Below are 23081 nucleotides of genomic sequence, written 5' to 3'. Positions count from 1 at the left end.
AGGTGATCGGCTGAAGAAAACCTTTAAAGGCGTCTTTGTCTTTGCTTACAAGCTTATGACAAGAAAACAAAAACACCAAAATAAAAATTGCAAGCAAAAGAAATACACCAAACTGTCCTTTTGGATTGTGTCACCTCAGCGTTCTTTTGATTAATTAATTTTAAGTTTCCTTAAAAACTGTACATCACAAAGCAATAGCTTTACAAACCCACTAAATTACAATGTGTTCCAGGGCTTTAGGGTAATGAGTGAAAAAGACGAGACGCTTCCTCCATTCACAGCTGTTCTTTGATATTCATGACCAACTGTCTGAGGTGGATGTTAGCGATAGCTCTCACTTTCATCTACCTCCCCTGGCTCGTCCTCTGGTGCCTCTTCGAACACAGGCTGAATATCACATCTGAGACACAGTGCTTCACTATAGGTATTGATTTTTTATGCTTTAAAAGGCCAGGGTAATGCCTGTGCATAATTGATGTAACTTATCAAAAGCAAAATATTTTACTGTGATTTATTTTCCTATCAATAGTGGAGGGTAAAGAAAATGGAGGGGAAATGATAACTAGCGCGTGCTAAATAGAGGAAACTTTTTTGTTTTGTATATAATTGGAATTTATAGAGATTTTTTTCATGTTTTACAAAATTCTGTATTTTAACTCATTTTAAACACTAAATGAAGCTGTTAGTTTTATAATGTTATTAATCAGACATAATCAGATTTCTTAAGCTTTTTCTCATTAACAACATTATCAACAGCAACACAGCTGTTCTTTCCTGTTTACACTTCCGCACACATCTGGATGTTGTTTTGCTATTTTCCCTGATCATAAGCTGAGCTTTGATGTGACACCTTCACCTAGTCAAATATTCTGGGAGGTCCTAACATCTGCCCTCGCCTCAAAACATCTGCAGGTAGGAAAAACAGAAGGACAAGAGAAACATTTCACCAAAAATCTCCAGTAACCTCTGTATCTCAATATCACTCTGATTTCCCACATGCAGCCACTGCTGTCTCATACTGGACACTATGTGATGAATAGTGGCACGCTGGGAGATGAAAGTCAATGATCTCCATTATTTTATATCACAGCGTCTGAATCCAACATAAAGAAAGAATAAAGTCTAATGTGACATGTGACTGCGATACAGACAGGAGTTGAAAGGAAAACAATGTCAACGTTATCATCAGTTTGCATCCAATCAAAATACCCTCCATGTGTTTTATAGACTACACCCGGTGCAGGTAATTTTTTACATGTTGTTTATTAAGTTTAATTAATAGTGTCAAGCCTTGTGTGAAATGAACTGACAAAGCACATGCAATTATGTCGCAATTAAATCCTCAACTAAACAAGTTTTTTGATTAGGCCCTGACAGAGAGATCTATTTATTTTCTGCAGGTGGAAAATGGCCAACAGTCTTCACAGTCTCGCTGAAACGATGCATGGTTGGAAGCCATGTTTACACCCCGTGTTTTTAAACATTTCACACGCATTAACCTCAAGCAGCCAAGTTTAAAAAAAACCTCACCCAGAGATGTTATTCGTCCAACAGGAGATTGCTTAACACACAGATCCTCGACTGGGCTTGATTAACAGCTTGAGCTCTGGGATTCACAACTAAATGACTGTGTGAAAACACCAGCAGGAGACACAGAGGAAGAACAAATCAGTGGCACAGCCCTCAAAGCAGATTCAGAACTGCAGGGTTGATATACAAAAACATGCTCGAGAACAGGTTTTGCCTTTGCTTTCCAATTTTGTTTAAAGCTTCTGATTTTAAACAAAGGCGAGAGAGAAAACATGTACCTGTTTCAAGGGTCACTTTGGTAATTTAGCTCTTCACCTTTTTAAATATAAAGGACGTTTTTTTAAATGAAATACAGAATGTCCCCAAACACTTCAATTACCATTAATGTGACACATGGGTTTTATTGCAGCCAAAATAGGAAAAAGCAAAAAAAAAATGATAATAATGTTAAGTGCCTGCCGGTTGGTTTTGGTGCATGACACTTTAATGATTGAATCATTACTACAGAAGAGACCCTGCTGACTTTAGAAATGCCCTGATCAGTTGAATTAATATAAAGTAGGGATGCACCGAAACTAAAATTCTTGGCCGAAACCGAAAACAGAAAATGAAAAAACCAAGGCAGAAAATCAAAACACCAAAATAAATTATTATCCAAATTATTATTATTACCATTGCATTTATGGGTATAAATGTGTTCTAAAATTAAAACATTGCAATTGTATAAATTATTATTAATGCTTCAAAGAATAAATCAATTCAAAGTATGAAAATTCCAACAGTGCACAATATAAAATAAAAAAATAAATGTATAACTTCTCCCCACTCATACATTAAATAATAATGTACAGGCCTATAACTGACTGAACTGCTAAAAGAGAGTCAAATTAAATCCGTTCTCTCATTAAAACACAAAGGGGTGGATTCACTAAAGGTTTAGGGGTGTTATTTAAAACGTGTGCAAACGTCACGCCACGCTTTAATAAGGGGTACAAACCCCAGGGAATCAGGACTGCGCGTGTTCAGCATGTCACAATCCATTTAACGCCTTTCCCTCTGAAGAATAAAGTAGGCGAATCTCATCAGGGGCGCAAAAAAATGGGAGGGGGAAATGCAAATAAATGAATGCAGTTGGCACAATGCAATTAATCAAACCAGGAACTGCTTACGGTGACTGTTTTCTGCGCTGAAAATAGTACGACCCACATTCAGGTGCAAACTCACCTGTGAGAGATCATATCTCCACTGAATGTTGACACAAAACACAGCAGAGAGGGAAAAAAAAGACTCCAGTTAACCTTTCTAGTATAAGAAAATTATTCAAATAAAAAATAGGCAATATTAACAGCCACTGAATGAAAAATGCAGAGTAAGTGTGTGTTGGGGAGAGAAACAGCTGGAAGCCTCAGGCAGTCCGTGGAGTCCGGTATGTGTGTGTCCGCTGTGATGCTGAGGGTCGCTGTGCGCTGAGCTCCATGGATGTCGCTCCGGACGCACTACTCAAGTGAGCTCCTGTGTCTTTCTCTCCATGTTTTGTGTCGCATTGATGTCAGGCCAGAATCAGATGATCAGCTGTGCAATTTACGCAGCGATGGAACAACGTTCACAAGAGAGTATGCGTGACACAGCGCTGCTTAGGAGGTCAGACCTGCTGGATGATGTTTTCCAAAGTTACAGTCCTGACAGAGCAGCCACATTAAATTTAGGGGAAAAATAACATTAGGTTTTATTAAGTTTATTAAACAGCATTTTAATTTGTTTATTTTGTTTTCTACATTATTGAATGTTTGTGTAGCAGACAGAGTCCACCTGCCTCCAATTTCACTTCTTCAAATGTTATTTTGTGCTTCTGTGCACTCACCTCTCCACATTAAACGAGCAAAATGTTTATTTAAATAGGGCGGTCTCAACCACGTCTTAGTGTTGGGGTGGTCAAGACCGGTCTCGAGACCAAATTTTAAAGGTCTTGGTCTTGTCTCGGTCTCTGAAGCATTTTGACTCGGTCTTGTCTTGGACTCGGGCTGCCCGGACTCGGGATTTTCCGTCAAGACCGTTCGAGACCAGCACTAATTCCTGCTATTTTTAACCTTTTTTATAATGTGATAATAACACGGAGAAGAACGGGATAAAACAATCCTTTATTCATTATTTAATCCACCCCGTATAATGACCGCAACCTTCCTTAATGTGACTGTGTGTGTGTGTGTGCGTGTGTGTGTGTGTGCGTGTGTGTGTGTGTGTGGCTGCGGTGTCAGTTTGGACCGCGGAGCGCAAGGGAGAAATGAACTAATCACCGGTAAAAATCCCATTAAAACTCCAGAAAACAATCAGCAGTAATAAATATTATCTCCCTGGTAAAAACAGTAGCTCTAATAACAGGTAAAATGATAAACTGATGATATTACAGCCTGTGAAGGCTGGATAGGTGACGCACTTACTCTGCTTCTGGGTCCTAGTGCCAGCCGAGCGGTGAAGCCTGTTCCTTTTCCCGTGTTTACTGAGGTCCGTGTGTGTTTAATAAGTCCGTGTGTGTTTAATAAGTCCTTGTGTGTCCGTGTGAAAGTCTGCATGTTTATGCATCTGTCCATCCACTCTTTTCATTATATCCATGTCTTTTAAGGCTTTATTACATAATATCGGCTGTAGTCCGGGCCGCCGCCATCTTGGATTATGTCGTCACCAGCGCGTCATCGCCGCGCATCACAGAATGAGTCAAATAACTGTAAAGAGGTTTTATATTAGTCTATTATCTTTTAAAGTGGTGTTTTTTTTGTGTCTTTAGACTCCAATTACATGTATGTATACAATATGTTCCCCACAATATAAACAGGTTCACAATATAATTAATTTTTATAGTTTCTGTTTCCAGAATAATAATAATAATTCTCAACAAGAACAATTGATTAATTTGTCACATGACTGTTCCAGGGGTTGAGTTTGTTTTATTTAGTTTCACATCTACCTGTAGCTCTATGTTTTTTACACTGATGACAACTTGTTTTTAGTTTTATTTCAGAAAGTTTCACTTTTACAGTTACAGTTGGAAACCTTTGTTAATTGAATATCCTAGTTATATTACAGCAACCAAATTAAACTATATCAACTAAGTAAATTAATAAAAATGGCCTGTGTAAAGGCTTTTTCAAACTAAAAAATTATCTTGTGAAATCTGTGACCTGTTAAACCTGAACAACTGAAAGAATCAGAATCAAGAATCATTATTTCTTGGCAGAAATGCTTTTAAACACTTGCTGTACATTCAGCAGACATAAAAATCTTGTTTTCAAATATGTAGAATAATTGTGAATTTATCAGTAGCAGTAGTAGTTTTAATATTTTAGTTAATTTTTTGCAGGCACCTTTTTTGTCCGTCAAATGTATTTAAAATAAACTAAAATTAAAGAGAGAATGTTATTTAACTGTTGAACCTTGTCATAATTTTATTTATTTATATATTTTTTTAAATTGAAAAAAAAATGTTTATGGTCTTGGTCTTGGTCTTGGTCTCGGCTTGTCTCGGTCTTGGTCTTGACTCGGTCTCGGCTCCCGAAAGTCTTGGTCTTGTCTTGGTCTCGGTGCATTCTGGTCTCGGGCAAGTCTTGGTCTCGGATAGTGCGGTCTTGAACACAACACTACCACGTCTATACGCGCATCTATTAGTGTCAAATAGGGACGGGCGATATACACTAAAAAGATTATCCCGATAAGTTCTGATATTTATCACGATAACGATAAACATCATGATAAATAAAAACTATAAATAAATAAAACAATTCCCATCTTAAAGTGTAAACAGGTTCCTTACAAACTAGCTCATGAGCTGATAGTTTATGGAATATATTAGTGCACGTGGGTCACTCTATTAGTGTTGGAATTATTTTCAAAAAGAAAAAGCACATGAAAAGCAAAAATAACTCCATTAGTGTTTTTACTGCTGCTGAATGTAGTTTCATTTATCTTATAATGAGTTAGATAAAGATAAATATCTCTGATGTCCTATAATTAAACCAGATCTATCTGATGATTTAATCATTCAGTATATTTTGGTGTAATAATCTCAATAGTTACATAAGTCTAATGGGACCAGCGTTGTCTGTGAACATGTGAAATATAATAAAAAAAGTTTTGCGTTTCACAAGTTGGGACGGATGAATAGTGACATTAGTAATTATGCTAACATTTCACACGACGTGTGACATTTTAGCTTTTATCTTTCCCTAAAAGTGTTAAATCTGACCATAAACAAATTGATGGCTCTCTGTGGCTTTATGACAGGAAGACGTGTTCTTTTAATCTTTTCATTTGGTCTATTCCTTATATGGAGTGGTTAGCGTTAGCGTTAGTCTGTGTGTCGGTGGGTTAGCTTAGCTTAGCATAGCTTTAGTTGAGTTTCCAGTTCATAATCAATGCTGCGGGTTCATCTCTGTCACCGTGTTTGTGGAACTTTGGGTGGATCTGATGGAGGAACTTGGACTGATTCACTTTGTTGGATGGTTGTCTGGTCTTAACCAAGTAGCGGTCCATGATGTATCGCAGCTCGGCAGCTTCAGGTAGCAGAGATGAGCACCGACGTCTGTGTGTGTGAGAGCTGAGGAGTGGAGTACACCACGGAGGCTCCGCGGCGGAACTGCCGTGAACAGCGCTCTGCTCCAGAGAATAATAAGTTGTTGACAATGGAGGCAATTTTGGCCCATGGAACAAGGTTTTTATAGGCATTCTTGGCTAAATGGAGGGACAAATGGCCCGTGGCCCTCGCTAATTTCCGACATGGGCATTTATAGTTTCTATCGTGGGATTACATATTCTTACCGGTGAGAATGTTTTTGACAATATGTCGTGAACGATGATATATTGCACATTCTTAGTGCCGCAATGTTAGTAAATTCTCCACATCAGGTGAACAAACAGTGCCACCAATGAATTTAGGGACGCACCTGGTTTACTACCCTTTATTTCAGATCTTAGTGAATCCGCCTCAAAGTGTAATGAAGTACCAGTGCGTGTGCGTCTCTGTGTGCTTTGATTACACTGTGCATCAATTCTTGTGCGCACTGGTTTAATCTCATCCAAGTAATGATCTTTATAACGTGGATGAAGTATCGTCGTGATGTAGCATCTCTGTGAAATGTGCACTGACTAACTAAAACCAGATTCTACTGCTGATGTGCAGCTATGCATCAGGCTGCCGTGTTGTCCGTGTTAACTAGGGCGACACGTGATGTAACTACAGTGTCGACCTGAAACTGAAAAATAAATCCCACTTATGTGCCCCATCAACTGTACCCAGAAGACACCTTAGTGCTCAGATGTATTGAAATACAACCGCTCCTCGAGTATGCAGACAAGTTGGCCGGTTTCCAGACGCATCTTTACAACGTCCAGTTTCTGCTGGCGTTTTTTGGTGAGAACATTTTCAGTTCCCGGGATTTTGGTGCATCACTAATTCAATGGTACCATAAATGGACTGCAGGACATTAAAGACATTTATTAAACGTATCCCACATAAAGCACAGTGTTAAACTTTAAAGGGGACATATCATGGTTTTAAATCCTTCCTTTTTACATATAAATCATACAGTTGTGGTCTATATAAAGTGGAACTGCAATGCTTGTGTCTGAATTCCTCATTATTATAGCTCCACCCCTCTTCTACCCCTTTTCTGATGTGCTTCTGAGAGCAACTCGTTTTGGTGCGGTCTCTTTAAATGCAAATGAGACACTTCATACCCCGCCCCCTCTCCAGGTTGCAGAGGTGACACTCGGTTCAACTCCACCCTGTTCGGCCGTTTTTGTAGTTTGATAGAAGAGATACGGCTATGTAGCGGCGCATAAACTTTTCATTCACACGTTATTTACAAAATGTCAACAATGGAAGACTTGTCCATCCAGCCTTACATGTTCGAGCCAGAGTCGGACCTGGCGGAACGAGATGAAAATGAAGATGATGAACCTGCAGAACCCTAACAAGTGAGCTAACACAAGCACCGAGCGAACGCTAGCGCCGAGCTAACGTCACAAAATGCATTTTAATCCAGTCTTTTCGGAGACAAAAACAGCAAAATGAAATGACTAATGAAAACTTTAGACTTAAATTAAATCACGTAGGCCATATCATCAAGGATCTAAAACGAGCACACAGCGCTAACATATGAAGACGGTGCAACTGCTAATGCTAACAAAACAATGACAGGGACGTCTTATCATCACACTTTTTAGCATTATTTACAGCTTACTGAAGTGCTCTGTTCGTCGTCTCCAAAGATAGAAGGAATTGAACCCTCAATCAGACAAAGTCTTTCGGCAAATCCTTCTTTATACTGGTGGAGGTTGCTGAAGCAGTCATCCTTGAAGTGCTTCGCACACACAAAAATGACCTTACCCACAGATGTGGGTACATTTCCGTGAAAAATAAAACTCAACCAGGCACTTTGAAAAGGTTCTGATGCTGGGAGACGGTGTAATGAAGCGCGTGGGTTACTACATCCAACAACCAAACATTTTGATTTATCCTCTCGTAACTTCGGCATCCTTGAGCTTGGACTACAAAATAAAAGCGAGAAATAAAAATGGCGGATTGCTCGAAGTGTTGCCTGGAGTCGATGTCCTAATTTGGCAGTTCCGCTGCAAATACTGTGACGTTATTGTTCAAAAAACATAAAGAATCGAAAAATCAAAACAGATTGAAAAATATGACCAAAACAGAATATAAAGATATCTACGGAGCAACAAAATGCATTTAAGGCCTAAAAAAGTGGATTTAGCATGATATGTCCCCTTTAAGTTATCTTAAATAAAAACTTACTAGCAAGGTAATGTTTTTATTTTAAAAGATCCTGGGAGTGCACAATGAGTGAATTCAGACCATATTGATATCTAACTTTAAAAAGATAAATCCAAACCCAAAAATAATATTAGACTTAGCTAAAAGAAGATCTGTATTAGGAAAACCAATGTCATTAAAAACATATGTGTACTTTTCTTTTAAGGTCCTGTTTTGCTTGCATAAATTGTCTAGTGCTACTATCTGGCTAGGTAGCTAGTGGGTTCGCTTACGCGAAGGCTTTCCGTCATATGCACGTCATCAAGCTAGTAAACACTTTAAAGGTCCCCTATTATGCTATTTTTCACCCATCTCCATTAGTTCTGAGAACCACAAAAACATAGTATTTGAGGTTTATTTTCACAAACTCGCCTGTTTTCCAGAGTTCTCTGAAAAGTCACTTTCTGAGCAATTCTACACAAACCGGCTGATTTGCGGCCTACTTATGCATATTCATGAGTGGGCGTGTCTATAGACGGGACACTGACTTCCTCCTCCCCGCACGGTGACATAGGGCCGGAGGACGGTCTGCCCTCCTCCCACCCACTCCGTTGTCGAGCTCATGCTGCTTTATAAACAGAAGACAGAGCGTGCATACATAGACTGTAGAAAATACATACATAGCACTGTGTGAAGGACGCTGAAATGCTCACCTTTGTGGGCGTGTCTGTTTACATGTCAATCATGACAGAGAGCTTCCTGGAGGCGCGGCTTCTCCAGCTCAGTGCCGCGTCAAATTCGTCATCAAAGTGGGAACGCATCATCAAATTGGAGCGAGGTGTTTGGGCTCACCCTGCAGTAAGAAAGGAGCAAATCATCCTCTCTAACGATTGAGGGAATCAATGAAAAAAACACTTTGGGCATGTGTATGAAACCCATATAGCACTTTTATCATGTTTAAAGCACAGAAAAGTGTATTTAGCGTAACATGGGCCCTTTAACTACCTGTGCATTTGGGGACCTAAAAAAGAAGAATTGTCACTGAAAAATAAAAAAGGAAAACATGGAATATATAAGGTTTAGCCATCTGAATACATGTTTTCCTGACATGTGTATCTTTCTTCTACGACAGTGACAGATCATTTTAGATATTTTTTCATAAATTGTCCTTTTTAAGCCAGTGGTTTACGTGATGACATCATGGTTTATGTCGATGACCCATTAAATGCTTGTGATTCATTGACTCACACAAAGGAGCGCACATGAAATGTCAGATTGGGTCTTCCGCGGATACACACATATTGCCTCTGGTTGTAATTGCTTTAAAGAGGCTAAAATGAGAATTGACAGTAGTGAAATATTACTTCCACAACCAGCAGTTTTCTCCATCTTCCATCAAGCCTGTCACCAACATTTCTGCCCATTAGGAGCTCTGAGATTTTATAACACACCCAGTCCATTGTTGGAGATTGTGCTTCCCTCTAGACTAGTATATGTATACAGTATATAGCTTCAGAATTATTTATTCTCATAACCCTGGTAGCTGTTCTACATTATTGTGTTTCAAAGGTCTTGGTTTGAATATTTCAATTTTTTTCATTATAGATAATATATACAATTATTTATTAATCACTGTTAAGACCATTCTTACCAGCTGAGTGATGCACTTTAAATGTGTGTAATACAGTTTACTGGAACATCCTAAAAGGCTGGATGTGACACTGTGACAATGTTAGTCAGGTGATTTGTCTTTTTCTCATCATAGCGAGCTGTCTTTATTGAAAGGTAATGTGTGGTAATCTCATGGTAATTGTGACTGATTCCATCTTAAATCTAGAATTCCTCTCGGTGAAGACGCCCATGGATTTTGGAGGACTTATGAATGCTAATTTATGTTCTTCTCCATCTCCTACAAATTGTACAGCAGCAACATTCGTCTCCTATGATGACGTGCCTGCTAACACAACCCTGCAAATGGAGAAGGCATTTCATGAGGGGAAATACATGGACCAGTGCCCAAACTCACACAAAGCATTCTCAGCATGATCAATATATGCATAAGAAAAAAAAAACTGGGGATACAGTGAAAAAATATGCACTAAAAAGAAATGTGCATTTCCTTAGGTTACAGCAAGCAAATATTAATGGATCCAGGGACACACCATGAGTACCAATTTTTCTTTGGGAGCTGTAGGTTTTTTTTTTCTTTTCCTTTGTCTGCACATGCTGTCACCACGAGAACTAGGCACACCAACGGCACACACCTGGTGTGGTATAGCAGCCCCCAGCCAAAGGCGCCCAGACCCACCCATTGGCCAGTAGATAGCAGAACAGACCCACCAGGACCCACCAGGCAACCCAAACCAACAGAACAGCAAGCTCCACCCCCCAGCAAATGGCATCATCCCTAAGTGCCATGCAACCCCGGGACAGACGCCAGCACCTCCCCAGCGGACCCACCTCCCACAGTGGCGCAGCAGGCCGCCCCGGGCCAGCACACCGCGGGGATCGCACCCAAGGCAACCAGGAGACAAGACAAGCACAACGCAATACCCGAACAGAAGAGGCACCCCCAGGCCCCGCAAGGCAGACACCGCCTGGAGAGACCCTGTGAAGAGAGGACCCAGCTGTGGGAATTCCTAAACTTGAGACGAAGGCCTGTGGATCAATAAGTAGTCGTATCTGTTAAAATGTTCTGTTTAAGATGACACATTATTCAAGCTATTATGATAATTCATTATGGAAAACATGAAAGGAATAAGTTATCTGTTCACTGATCCAGATAACTGTGAATATCTGGCAAAGAGGATATTTGGCACTGACTGAGGTTGGCGCTCCCTTTAGTTAATCAATTCAAATCTGTCAAATGAAGACTTACATGTGATCCTTTGGATGTTATTGGTTTGTTGTGAGTTAGCGTTCTGTGATAGGGCTCGAGTAGATGGCGATAGTGTACTTGTAAGATAAAGACCACTACTAATGAAAGCACAAGAAAGAGTGGAAATACAAGTAAATAAATAATCAGCTGTTTTACTCAAGGTGGTGGATAAAATGCTTTGCTACTTACAAAGACAGATAGAATATCTAACCCGCAGACTAAACAAATACATGACGGGTCAATGCCAAACTATTTTATTACGATCCCTAAATATTGTAAAAACAAAACCCGTACAGGACAGGCACAAAAATGTTCCAGCTTTCTTTAAAAAGAAAAGAGAAAAAAACAAGTGTCTAATATTTCAAATTTCTTTAATTATTATAATTATTCAATTAATTAATTTAGATTTTATGTTTACTAACACACTGCAAGGCTTGCATATTGGTAAAATTCACAAAAAAATGTTTTTTAATGTGATAGATTTGATAGCCATACAAACGGGGGTCATATCCATTCTCCATTTTATTTCCAAAATTTTCAACATCACATTTGAAAGTATGATGTTGTTCCCACATCCTAATTCTAATGGGTTTACATGGCTTCTGGCTTCTGCTGAAAACTCCAGCGGAGAAGGTAGGAGTACTGTGCAAATTATAATTTAGGAACAATCAAGTGATGGAGCCGGAAGACATCTAAAATATGCAGCATGGAGGCTCTTCAGACAGGATGGAGCATCCTTAGCTTACAACAACTTTCTGATGTGGAACCTAAATTTATGATAAAACGTATAGTGGTTAACACATCTACCTCAGAGCAAAAAAGCCTGTATTCTATTCCATGCTTGTGTAGATTTTCCTCTCACAATCCCAAAACATGCATGTTAAGTTCCTTGGAGTGAGGGGTGGAGCAGCGATTTCAAAAGTGAGCGTGTTCTAAGGGGCTACCGTCGACTCCCATTTTAGTTTACTGAATTTATTTGCTAAAACCACAATAAAGCTGTTATTAAGTCAGTTATACATAATATGTGGCTCTTTATGTCTTAATTTTAATTATTATTTCCCCAGAAAACCTTAAAAGGGGGAAACTTTTTAACACCTTTTTACCTTTTTTTTTGGCCATTTTGGCAACATCCTTTGTCCAACTTTCCCCCCTTTTCCAAAGAATTTGACACTTTTTAGTTTTTTTCAGATTTTAGCTTCCTTTTGCCAATAAATGTCCCTTTTTCCCATTTTTTCCCTTTTTTACACTTTTATCCAATTTTTGTTGATACTTCAACCATTTCTTTTGCTACTTTTCATCCAAATAAGCTATACCTTTTACCCAATAAATGATACTTGTTTCCTTTTTCCCCCTATATTTTGTCTCTTTTTGTTCCACATTTTTTGCCTTTTTCACAATTGTTTGGCACATTTTGCTCATTTAAGCTACCTTTTGCCATTACATACCACCTGTTTCCTATTTGTACATTTTTTGGCCACTCTTGACTGCTTTTGGCCCATTTTAGTCACTTTTCACTCGTTTCTGGTCACTTTTGGACCATTTTTGCCACCTGTTACTAATTTTTTGTCACTTTACTTACACTTTACTCACTGTTGTTAACTCTTTGTTTACTTTCTTAGTGATGTGATTCAATCAATCTAACTAGACCAGGCAAGGCAAGGCAAGGCAAGGCAAATTTATTTATATAGCGCATTTCATACTCAAGGCAACTCAATGTGCTTTACATGATAAAACATTCAATTGTTTAAAATCAATAAGAACATTTAAATCAATAAGAACATTTAAAATCATCAGTAAAATCAATTAAAATCATCAGTAAAATCATCATTACATTAACAACATGACAAAAAATCTCTCTCTCAATCATATGCAGTAGAGAAAAAAAGTGCCTTTAACTTTGATTTAAAAATGTTCACATTGGATGCTGACTTCAGCTCCGCTGGCAGTTTGTTCCACTTCTTTGCAGCATAACAACTAAAAGCAGCATCACCATGTTTACTGTGAACTCTGGGCTCCACTATCTGATCTGTGTCCATAGATCTGAGAGACCTGCTGGGTTCATACCTGACTAACATGTCACTGATGTATTCTGGACCAAACCCATTCACAGATTTATACACCAGCAGCAGAACTTTAAAGTCTATTCTGAGGCTGACTGGGAGCCAGTGTAAAGACTTTAAAACTGGAGTAATGTGCTCTGACCTCTTTGTTCTGGTTAAGACCCGAGCTGCAGCGTTCTGAACCAGCTGTAGCTGTTTGATGCTCTTTTGGGGGATTCCTGTCAGAAGACCATTACAATAGTCCAGTCTGCTGGAGATAAAAGCATGGACCAGTTTCTCCTGGTCTTTCTGAGCCATTAAACCTTTCACTCTGGAGATGTTCTTTAGGTGGTAGAAGAATGTTTTTGTGATAGATTTGATCTGACTGCTGAATGTAAGATCTGAGTCAATCAGAACACCAAGGTTTTTGACTTGGTCTTTAGCTTTTAAAGATCGAGACTCAAGATAATTGCTGACAGCAGTCCTCTTTTCCTTGTTACCAAAGATAATCACCTCCGTCTTTTCATGGTTTAGTTGAAGGAAGTTTTCACTCATCCAGCAGTTTACTTTTTCTAAACAGTCACACAACACCTCAATGGGACCATGGTCATCTGGGTTCAGTGATAGATATAGTTGTGTGTCATCTGCATAGCTCTGATAATCAACCTTACAGTTCTGTAAAATTTGTCCTAAAGGAAGCATGTAAAGGTTAAACAGAAGGGGTCCAAGAACAGATCCCTGAGGAACCCCACAGGACATTGGTAATCTGTCAGATTCAAAGTTTCCAATGCTTACAAAATAGCTTCGCTCCTCCAAGTATGACTTAAACCATTGCATTACTTTTCCATTTAGTCCAGTACGTTTCCAACAATAAATCCATCTGTAAAAAGTGAGGCGAATACATTTTTGTTTTTATGTTTTCATGTGTCACATCCTCCACAGGTGAGATGTGCCTGCTTGGGGTCTCTTAAGTGCCCATAGATGTGGATTTGTTTTTCCCCGTGTGTCCTTTAACAGACTGGATTTCTGTAGATTACAGGAAAAACACACTGTAGATGGATGTAAAATGAGGGCCAGGAAATTTTAGGCAAAACAAGACAACAGCTGTTAGCCTATAAAGGCAGATTAAAAACAGCTGAGTTATTAAAATGAAAACTTAAAAACACACATATGGCATCTAGACACCATGGAGATGTTGCTAATTTGTTTTTAACAATGATTTATTGGCTCCATAAGTGGAAAAATGTTGTAAAATGCCATTTTTGCAATGACACCAGTTGATGGCATAAGTAAATAATGGAGAACAAAAAATATTCTTCCCAAACATCATCTACTGTGCCATGACACTAAAATTTAGACATTTTTTTCAAGAACATTGAAAATGTATTTAGCAAGAATTTGCTTGTTTCTGTTGGAGAGTCTGAAGATGCGCTGTAGAAAGTGTAGTGTCAATTGAGCAAAGACTGTGGAAGGAGAGAGGTTTAACAAGTTTTACAGTTTTTTTTAAGGATTTGATGGACTTCATAATTTGTATACATAAGTATACAATAGGGCTGCTCAATTAATCAAAATTCAATTACGATTTTGATTATTACACCCAACGATTACAAAAATAATTCATAGCCAGTCTTGTTGATTATTTGGCTGAGGGGGTTCAGGCTTATGCAGACCAGCAGTGGGGACAGGGCGTCTCCTTGGTATATGCCACATTTGATGGAAACGTGTCTTGCCATTGGCCTCAAGGGTGGCTTTCCACAACCTCATCGAGTTTGCAATGAAGGCTCTTAAAGTCCGGTTTATGTTGTATAGCTCCAAGCATTCAATGATCCAAGTATGTGGCATTGAGTCGTAGGCTTTCTTTCTCAATCTAGGCAGTGCTCAGGTTAGTGTATCGGGTTCTGCAGTCTCTAGAGACTTTTATTTGCTAAATAAAACAAACCCACTATTTCAGACATCTACAAATAATAAAGTTTGGCACACACATGTTATTAATACTAACTTAGAGTTGTTTAATCCACGCACATGCAAGCTTTTTGGTTGACAAATAATTGTTTAAATAATCGTGATTAAAATTATGATTACAATAATTGTGATTTTTTTTTTCTATAATCGAGCAGCCTTAGTATACAAAAGTTTCTTTGGTATTGGCGCTACATCTTGTTGAAAGTTGTAAATCTGTAGCACATATGGTTGATTTGTTGTGAATTTTCAAAATTTTGTTGTAATGCCACCTTTAGGGATGTTTTTGCAGCAATCTCGCACGGGACTGGACTTTTGTGTTAAATTTGGTTATTGTTGGGGCATGGGAAGTATGAATTCCTCAGAAGAAGAAGAAGAAGGAGGAGAACAAGAAAGAAAGAAAGAAAGAAAGGCATGCAGAATAACAATAGCTTCCCAGCAGCACTGCCTGGCCCTTAATAACCCACAAAGCTTAAGTGTGAACCAACCTTGTGAAATCTGTAACAATTATCCTTACAAATCAAGTTGGCCTGAACCCTGAATATTATGTATAATACCCACAATGCATCTTGTCAACCTGACATTTTTCCTTTTATATCAAAGCTCTGAGTTCAGAGAATGATTCCATCCATAATTTTGCTACGCTCAGACTGTGAGTTATGTTTTTCAGTAGGTGAACGATACGTGGGTGAACAATTCAAAGCTTGGTTAACTCTACTTCACAATGATAGGAAAAGCTAACAAGGGAGGATCAGAAAGTGCTATGAACAATGTCAAATACCTTATAACAATTTGTTTTCTCTTTTCTCTTTGGGTAAACAAAACAAGCTTTTAGTATCCTTGAAACTAGAAAAGCAGAACATGTATTACATTTTGCTAAATGTTTTTTTTGTGTGTGTTGTATTTAGCATTTCTTTAATTAAAAATAAAACCACAACTTGTCATACAAGATGTGCTCTTTTTGTTTCCTTAAAATAGTTTCACACCTTGGAGATTTGATTGTTTCAACAAAGAATAACTTCAACTGATGGTGAAGTGATAACAAGTTTTTTTTTTAATGCAATGTGTGTCTGTGTGAGTGTCAGTGTGTGTGTGTTTTTTGACGCTGTATATTTCTCAGGATCTTAATGTGTAGAAAGTGTCCTAACTTTAACAAGGAGAAGCAAAGGCAGAAGAGCTGTCTGCTTGCAGTTTCAATCAAAATGGTAATAGCAGTTGTGTCATAAACAAACAGCACGCTCATACTGACAAAGCAATTTTGTACACAGCAGAATGTATTTTCTGTTTACCAATTGTTTGCTATAGTCTTTAACGGAAAGCACTGCGGGATCGCAAGTCACTGATACATATCGCAAGTCATCACTGTTTTTGCTGAAGGAAGCAGTGTTGCTGATGTTGCCATGTCGCATTAGAGTCAGCGGAAGAAAACAAGGGGACATAATCTAGGACATGCTGTCTGGAATCATTCGAAACAACTTTGGATAATCGACTCTGAGTCGGAGAATTCCTTTCTCTTAAACAGGTCAAACCTCTTCAAACAACAGGATCATACGCTGAAAACCCTGAAGCAGCAGGAAATGCAAACCTATCTTAAATCTGCACGGAACGACGGTCACAGAAAAACTGGAGCTTAAGCTGCAGCTTTTGTCAATGGAACCTTCGTAAACATAATTCTAACAGAAAATGACACACAAGATAAAGATGTACACTAAAGGGACTAGGGCTCATGATCCATTGTTTTGTTGTGAATGAAATTTTGCACACACTGCAGTGCTAGGCATCAGCAAAAATAATGCAGAGTTCATTGCCTTCATATTTTTGGATGAGGTGCCCTTGAAAAAAACAAGAAGACCCCTTACTCACCACTCTTACAGATGGGACAGCACTGGTCTGGTTCGTACTCCGGGTCCACGCACTCTGTCTGTGGACAGGCTGCCACGGAGCACAACACCTCACCGCTGGGCTCACAGCGGCACTTCTCACATGGAGATACCTAAAGAGGACAGCAAAGGAGGAACAGCAGCTAACACTATTAAGAAGAACAGCTTTCTTCTCATTTCTTCTCCTTTTCTTCCGTGTGTGGTCAGTGTCTAGTGGATAGGTTTAGAAGGATGTTTCTATCTTCTTTCACTTCATTGCCAATCAGCATCTCATTTTAGATAGGGTTGAGCTGAAAATTGAACTTCACTATCCAGTCGGGGATATTGAGAAATCAATAGGAATGAGGAACTAAAGACAGATGCTTGCTGTTTCCTTGGTGTGAGGAGATAACTGGAAAATACTCTTGGTTATTGAAGTACTCCAGTTTGTCTACCAATTAAGGGCTAGGAATTACACTACTATATACAGTTGAAATTACATCAAGCTCTTACAAGCTAGATAAAATTAACCTTTGAACTTCATACAAGCAGCTTCATGCAGCATACATAAAGTGCAAAGGTTAATTTTGCCAGAGTTGCTGCATATTGCAGAGGCCTGCGCCTCCGCACAGCACTCCACTGTGAAAAACGCAGTGAGATAGCACTTAACACAATGCCACACAATGTAGCAATCAAGCATAAAAAGCTGCCCGTTGCTTAGTTTCAAAGTATCTCCCTCCTCAGCTGCAAAATGGGCTGACGCTGACGTGCGCAGCCTAGACACGTGCATGATATGCTGTCATGTAGATTTTCCTGAGCAGATACCTGACAAAGACCTGCCATTGGAAGGAGGTGGAATAAAAAAACATGAGTGCCACCTGGGAAGAGATTGAGGCTGAGCATATGAACAATGTGAATATAACACAGATTGTAATCAGAAAAATCATTGTCATCTAGTCCTGCATTAAATGTCTGGAAATACAAGTTCCAATTGTAACACCCCAAAACAGCTCATGAAGCACTCTGTTTGTAAAAAGATCTCTGATTGGCTGAAAAGTTGCTTCACGCTTGTGGATTTCCAAAGCTCTTTCTCTGGGCCAATTGAAGTCCATTCAGAACACTTTGAATTACAATATTCCCAAAGATGATTATGGATTTTTGACCAAATGAAGCCAAAAAAAATGTACATACTGCAGCTTTAAGTTTGCTCATAGAAATCAACTTCATTCCAATGTCTCATTACTTCTCTATGTGTGACGTGTTGCAGGTGAGGAGCAAAGCTGCTTAGTGAAAAGGATTTATGCTGAAGGAGATCAGAACTTTGCTCACTATTGTATTGCTAACGTAAGTAAAAATAAATGGCTTTACTATTTACCTTTCTCTGTACCAAAAACTAATAAATGGATTTCACTAATGGATACTAAAATCAACTTAATCATTTACCATTATGAGACTAAACTGAGTCATATTATACTTGTAGTTTGTACTTAGTCTATTTATTTACTTAGTAAGGCTGGTGGATATAAACCAAAAATTATATCTCGTTATCAACCGTGCAACCGTTGTGCCTAACGCCACAATGGGGACTTCTCCTGCTGGGATGTGTGTCATTGCACTTTTACTACAGAGGTTGTGAACGCACATCAACTTAAGGCAGCCATTAGTGACAGCCCAAAAGATCTCTTAATGGCTGAAAAGTCACGTCACGCTTCTGGATTTCTAAAGCTCTTATACAGGGCCAAGATAAGTTGTAGAATTCTAGGCACTTTTTTTCTCTACTGCATATGATTGAGAGAGAGATTTTTTGTCATGTTGTTGATGTAATGATGATTTTACTGATGATTTTAACTGATTTTACTGATGATTTTAATTGATTTTACTGATGATTTTAATTGATTTTACTGATGATTTTAATTGTTCTTATTGATTTAAATGTTCTTATTGATTTTAAACAATTGAATGTTTTATCATGTAAAGCACATTGAGTTGCCTTGAGTATGAAATGCGCTATATAAATAAATTTGCCTTGCCTTGCCTTGCCTTGCCTTGCCTATAAACTCAGAACACTTTGAATTACAATATGCTCAAAGGTGATTATAATTTTTTGACCAAATGAAGCCAAAAAATTACATACTGCAGCTTTATGCACTCACCTTGAACTCTTCTAGCGAGGCATAGATCTTGTCCCGAAACTCGCAGTAGTTCTTCTTCTCCTTACACTGTGGGCAGCATTGACTAGTGTCCACTTTAATGCAGCGAGGGTGAACCTTGGGACATTCTGGTTGGGTGCACAAAGGGCCTTCATCCGTGCAGAGGCAAGGACATGTTGAAGGGCCTGGGGTGAACTGCTCGCCAATGGCAAACACAAAGCCATTCTCATCCATGCAGCCTTTCCCCCTGTAGTCTGGGTAGGCATACTCATCGATGGACTCCAGGGAGAGAGTGGCGTCACTGGTGGGGCCCTCATCTATCTGGTTAAGACTGTCCTGTTCACTCCACTGCTCCTGGGACTGTTCAGCTTTTGTTATTTTTGGCTGCATGCTGCTGTTTGGCCTTGGAGGGCTCAGTGCAGTCCTGCTTGGTCCCAGATTATTGATTTCTTGCGGTCGCTGTTGAGCGGCGTACCACAGCGGCTCATCCTGACTTTGCTTGTTCAGCTGCTTGTCCTCTTTTGCTTGGGCCAATGCCTTTTCCAGACGCTCGCGGCTTGCCGGGAGGGTCGCAATAGGATTACAGTGACCGATGCTCATCAGGTACCCGAGAACAAAGAGAACTTCTGCTGTCATGGCAACAGAGTGCAGCATCTCTCCCCACCACCAGCGAGGTGGGAAAACACCTTGGCTCACATAACACACTTCACATCTCAGGTGTGAGCCAGTCCATCTGGAAGGAGAAAATTAAAGTGGGTTATGTGCTCAGAATGTTGCCACTTTTTAACAAAGGTGAGACAATTCCGTCATTTATCCTTCAGAACAGTGCACAGAATTCAGGAAAACCTCCTAATCCTGCTGTATATCAAAGAAAAATCCCACTGGGTGTCAAGCAAGCCTGTAGAATCTGTGGTTGGTTTCACAGCCCTGTGATAGGCAATCAATAGTGTCTCACACTGCAACACTTCCGTACATCAATCGGCCCCTGCAGTGAGGGAAACTAAGAGGGAAACTGGTTCTACACATCTACTCTGCTACTCCCATTACAGATGGAGACATCAGATTCTTTCAAACAAAAAAAAAAAAAACACACGTGTACAAGGAATAAAACTGAACACAACATCATGTGGAAAGAAAATTTACAAACGATAATAAAAATATTATTATAAAAAGAAAACTTTTGCTTGTGCAGAACAATGTTCCAACAGTCGAGAGCAGCATTTCTCAAACGGGGGTAAGCAATGTTTATTTTTAGTTAATAATGATCATTATCATTATAATGATGATGGAAATGATCTTGATTTGAATCCTTGGTCCAACGCAAGGTGGGAGATGACCGGAAATGATAAAAACTATAGAAATAAATCTATTCAGGAGGCACAAAATACTGTTTTATTCCACTTACTTACAAATGTGTGTTATCACTCATTCATTCCGCTATATAGTTGTTTTTATAGTTGTTTTTTCATAGTATTCTGAGAAAAATGTTGCAGTTGGACAAAAGGGGGTACTTGAGCCAAAAAAAGTTTGCAAATCACTGGTCTATAGCATATCTATAGCAATATCTAATTCCTCACTGTCAAGTGCAGATGTTACACAGAACAAACATTTTCCAAAAGCTTGGAAAGTTTTGTTTTTTTCTCCACTAACTTGATTTACTGCAGTGCCCTGAAATAATACACATACTTGCTACAATGTTTTATGCCTTCCATTCATTTCCTTCACACCGAGTCCATGTGTTCAGTTTTGTGGCCCTGCTTTGTTCTCGTCTACAGATTTCAAACATTTGGATTTTGTATTTAAAAATTACATTATGTTGATAGAACTTTGAGAATCTCTCGAATATTGCTTGCAACAGAGTGATTCAGATCCAGAATGAGTAGCCAAAAACGAACGAAGGATAACGTTTTTCTATTTCCTAACACAAAGCAAATACAGTTCGATTTGTGTTAATCCATAGAGGAGATTTACTGGCAGGATAACAAGCAAAGATGACTTTTTGGCTCAAGGCAAACCTTAAAGTCTCCGCATATGTTTTAAGTCTTGGATTTTGATATTCATGAATTCTGCTTCATTCTGATGGAAAAGGGCTGAAATTGACTGCTGGCACAACTGTGGTATTTGAGTAGTGTTTTAGCTGAATTGCTATGTCGGAGGCAGAATCCTTGGAACCGCTGTGGAACGGAGAGGAAGCAGAATGAGGTGCATACCGATAATGCTGCTGCAGCTGAGGGAGAGGGAGACAGAGCCTCATTAGTAAAAGGACCTCATTTGGCTTTTCCCTGTCTCACCTCTCCACCTTCACAGCTGTTAGGAGCTGTCACGCTAACACTGCCACTGCCACTCTGCTTTCAGTCAAACACACAGCTCTGGGTGGGCTGGTTGAACTCTGGAATACAGTATGTTAACAACTAAAGGCTGCACACTGATCTCCATCAACAAAACTAACAACTTGTTACTTTCATTCTATTCAGATTCAAACAGTGAGGTCCCAGCACTATAACTCAATTCAAATGATGATTGAGTTTACTCCAATAGTGCTTAGGAATAATTGGTTTTCGTCTGTTTATTTGTCTTTGCTCGATACATTTGTCATCTGAAAAACTGTCAAATACCTCAGCTGATTAAAATAATGCATAAGGCCATAAATCAAGCCTTTTCAAATGTTGGCCCAGGGGGGGCAACATTTAATTTCAACCAATCAGTGAGTCAGCATATGGCTCATCAACAAAGCTAAAAACATTTATATCGACCATTCAGTGACCATTCAAACACCGTAGTCACATCAAACTAACTCACATGTTGTCCTGTATTGAACCTTATCACAGTGAGTTAAGATGGGATTAAAGGTCCCATGTCATGCTATGTTTCACCCATCTCCATTAGTTCTAAGAACCCCAAAAACATAGTATTTGAGGTTCATTTTCCCAAGCTCACCTGTTTTCCAGAGTTTTAGCCTCGAAAAAGTCACTTTCTGAGCAATTCTACACAAACAGGCTGATTTGCGGCCTACTTATGCATATTCATGAGTGGGCGTGTCTATAGACGGGACACTGACTTCCTCCTCCCCGCACGGTGACGTAGGGCCAGAGGACGGCCATCCCTCCTCCCACCCACTCACTCCGTAGCTCATGCTGATAAACACGAGACAGAGTGTGGAGGCTGGGTGTTCACCGCAAAATACTTATTTTCAAATCAGTATTTAATGTGTTATTTAATAACTAGGGGTGTCCCGATCCGATATTGATATCGCCTTTCGGTCCGATATTAGCCAGAAAACTAATATCGTATTTTATCAAACTGCATCTAAAATCTCAGATATAAGCGCACTGATAAGTTTTTGTTGTTTTTGTCAACGCCCTCAGTTGTTCCCAACATATACTAACAGTAAAAAATAACTAAAGGGAACTTGAATTGTCGACTATTGTTCACTTGATCAAGCCTTGTCTAACATTCCACACTACAAAATACGTAATAAAATTATGTAAGATTCGTGCTGATATCGCATCGGATCGATATCGTCATCACCCAATAATCAAAGCTACAATATTGGTATCGTATCAGAAGTTAAAAAGTTGTATCCCAATTAATAACATTATGGCTATAAATTATATTGTTTTTATCACCACTCTATTACATTTTTTATCAGTCATATAATCAGTTATGTCAGAATAATTTGTATTTGAATAGCATAACCAACATATACAGTAAATATATATATATATATTTTTTAAAGAACATGTAAAGCTAATATCTGTTATAACGTTTTAACAAATCAAACTGTTTGAAAATCGGTGGAAAGTTCAGTGAATAAATTCTTCTTTGAAATTTAGAAGTACCTCAAACCTCCATACAATCTGATTCACAGTAGACAGACACAAGTGCTGTGTGTTCAATTTATTAAAG

At 38.9% G+C, this 23081-nt stretch overlaps 1 protein-coding gene across 2 annotated transcripts in view; it reads right to left on the bottom strand.

Moving 5' to 3' along the window:
- vwc2 (von Willebrand factor C domain containing 2) overlaps positions 1-23081 on the bottom strand; it is a 58586-nt gene that overhangs the window by 17108 nt on the left and 18397 nt on the right. Inside the window, exons 2-4 of one of the 2 annotated variants that reach the window (XM_028468713.1) lie at positions 19179-19908; positions 17030-17159; positions 14101-14233 (exon numbers count right to left, since the gene is read on the bottom strand). In XM_028468713.1, the coding sequence (XP_028324514.1) occupies positions 14175-14233; positions 17030-17159; positions 19179-19829 (840 nt within the window). In that variant the 5' untranslated portion in view covers positions 19830-19908 and the 3' untranslated portion in view covers positions 14101-14174. Of the gene's footprint in view, positions 1-14100; positions 14234-17029; positions 17160-19178; positions 19909-23081 lie in introns of those variants that run through there. The other variant, XM_028468711.1, reaches the window with a different exon arrangement.

This window comes from Gouania willdenowi, chromosome 15, assembly GCF_900634775.1.
Source record: "Gouania willdenowi chromosome 15, fGouWil2.1, whole genome shotgun sequence".
NCBI lineage: Eukaryota > Metazoa > Chordata > Actinopteri > Blenniiformes > Gobiesocidae > Gouania > Gouania willdenowi.
Note: the sequence above shows the minus strand (reverse complement) of the source record. Positions and strands in the feature narration are given on the sequence as shown.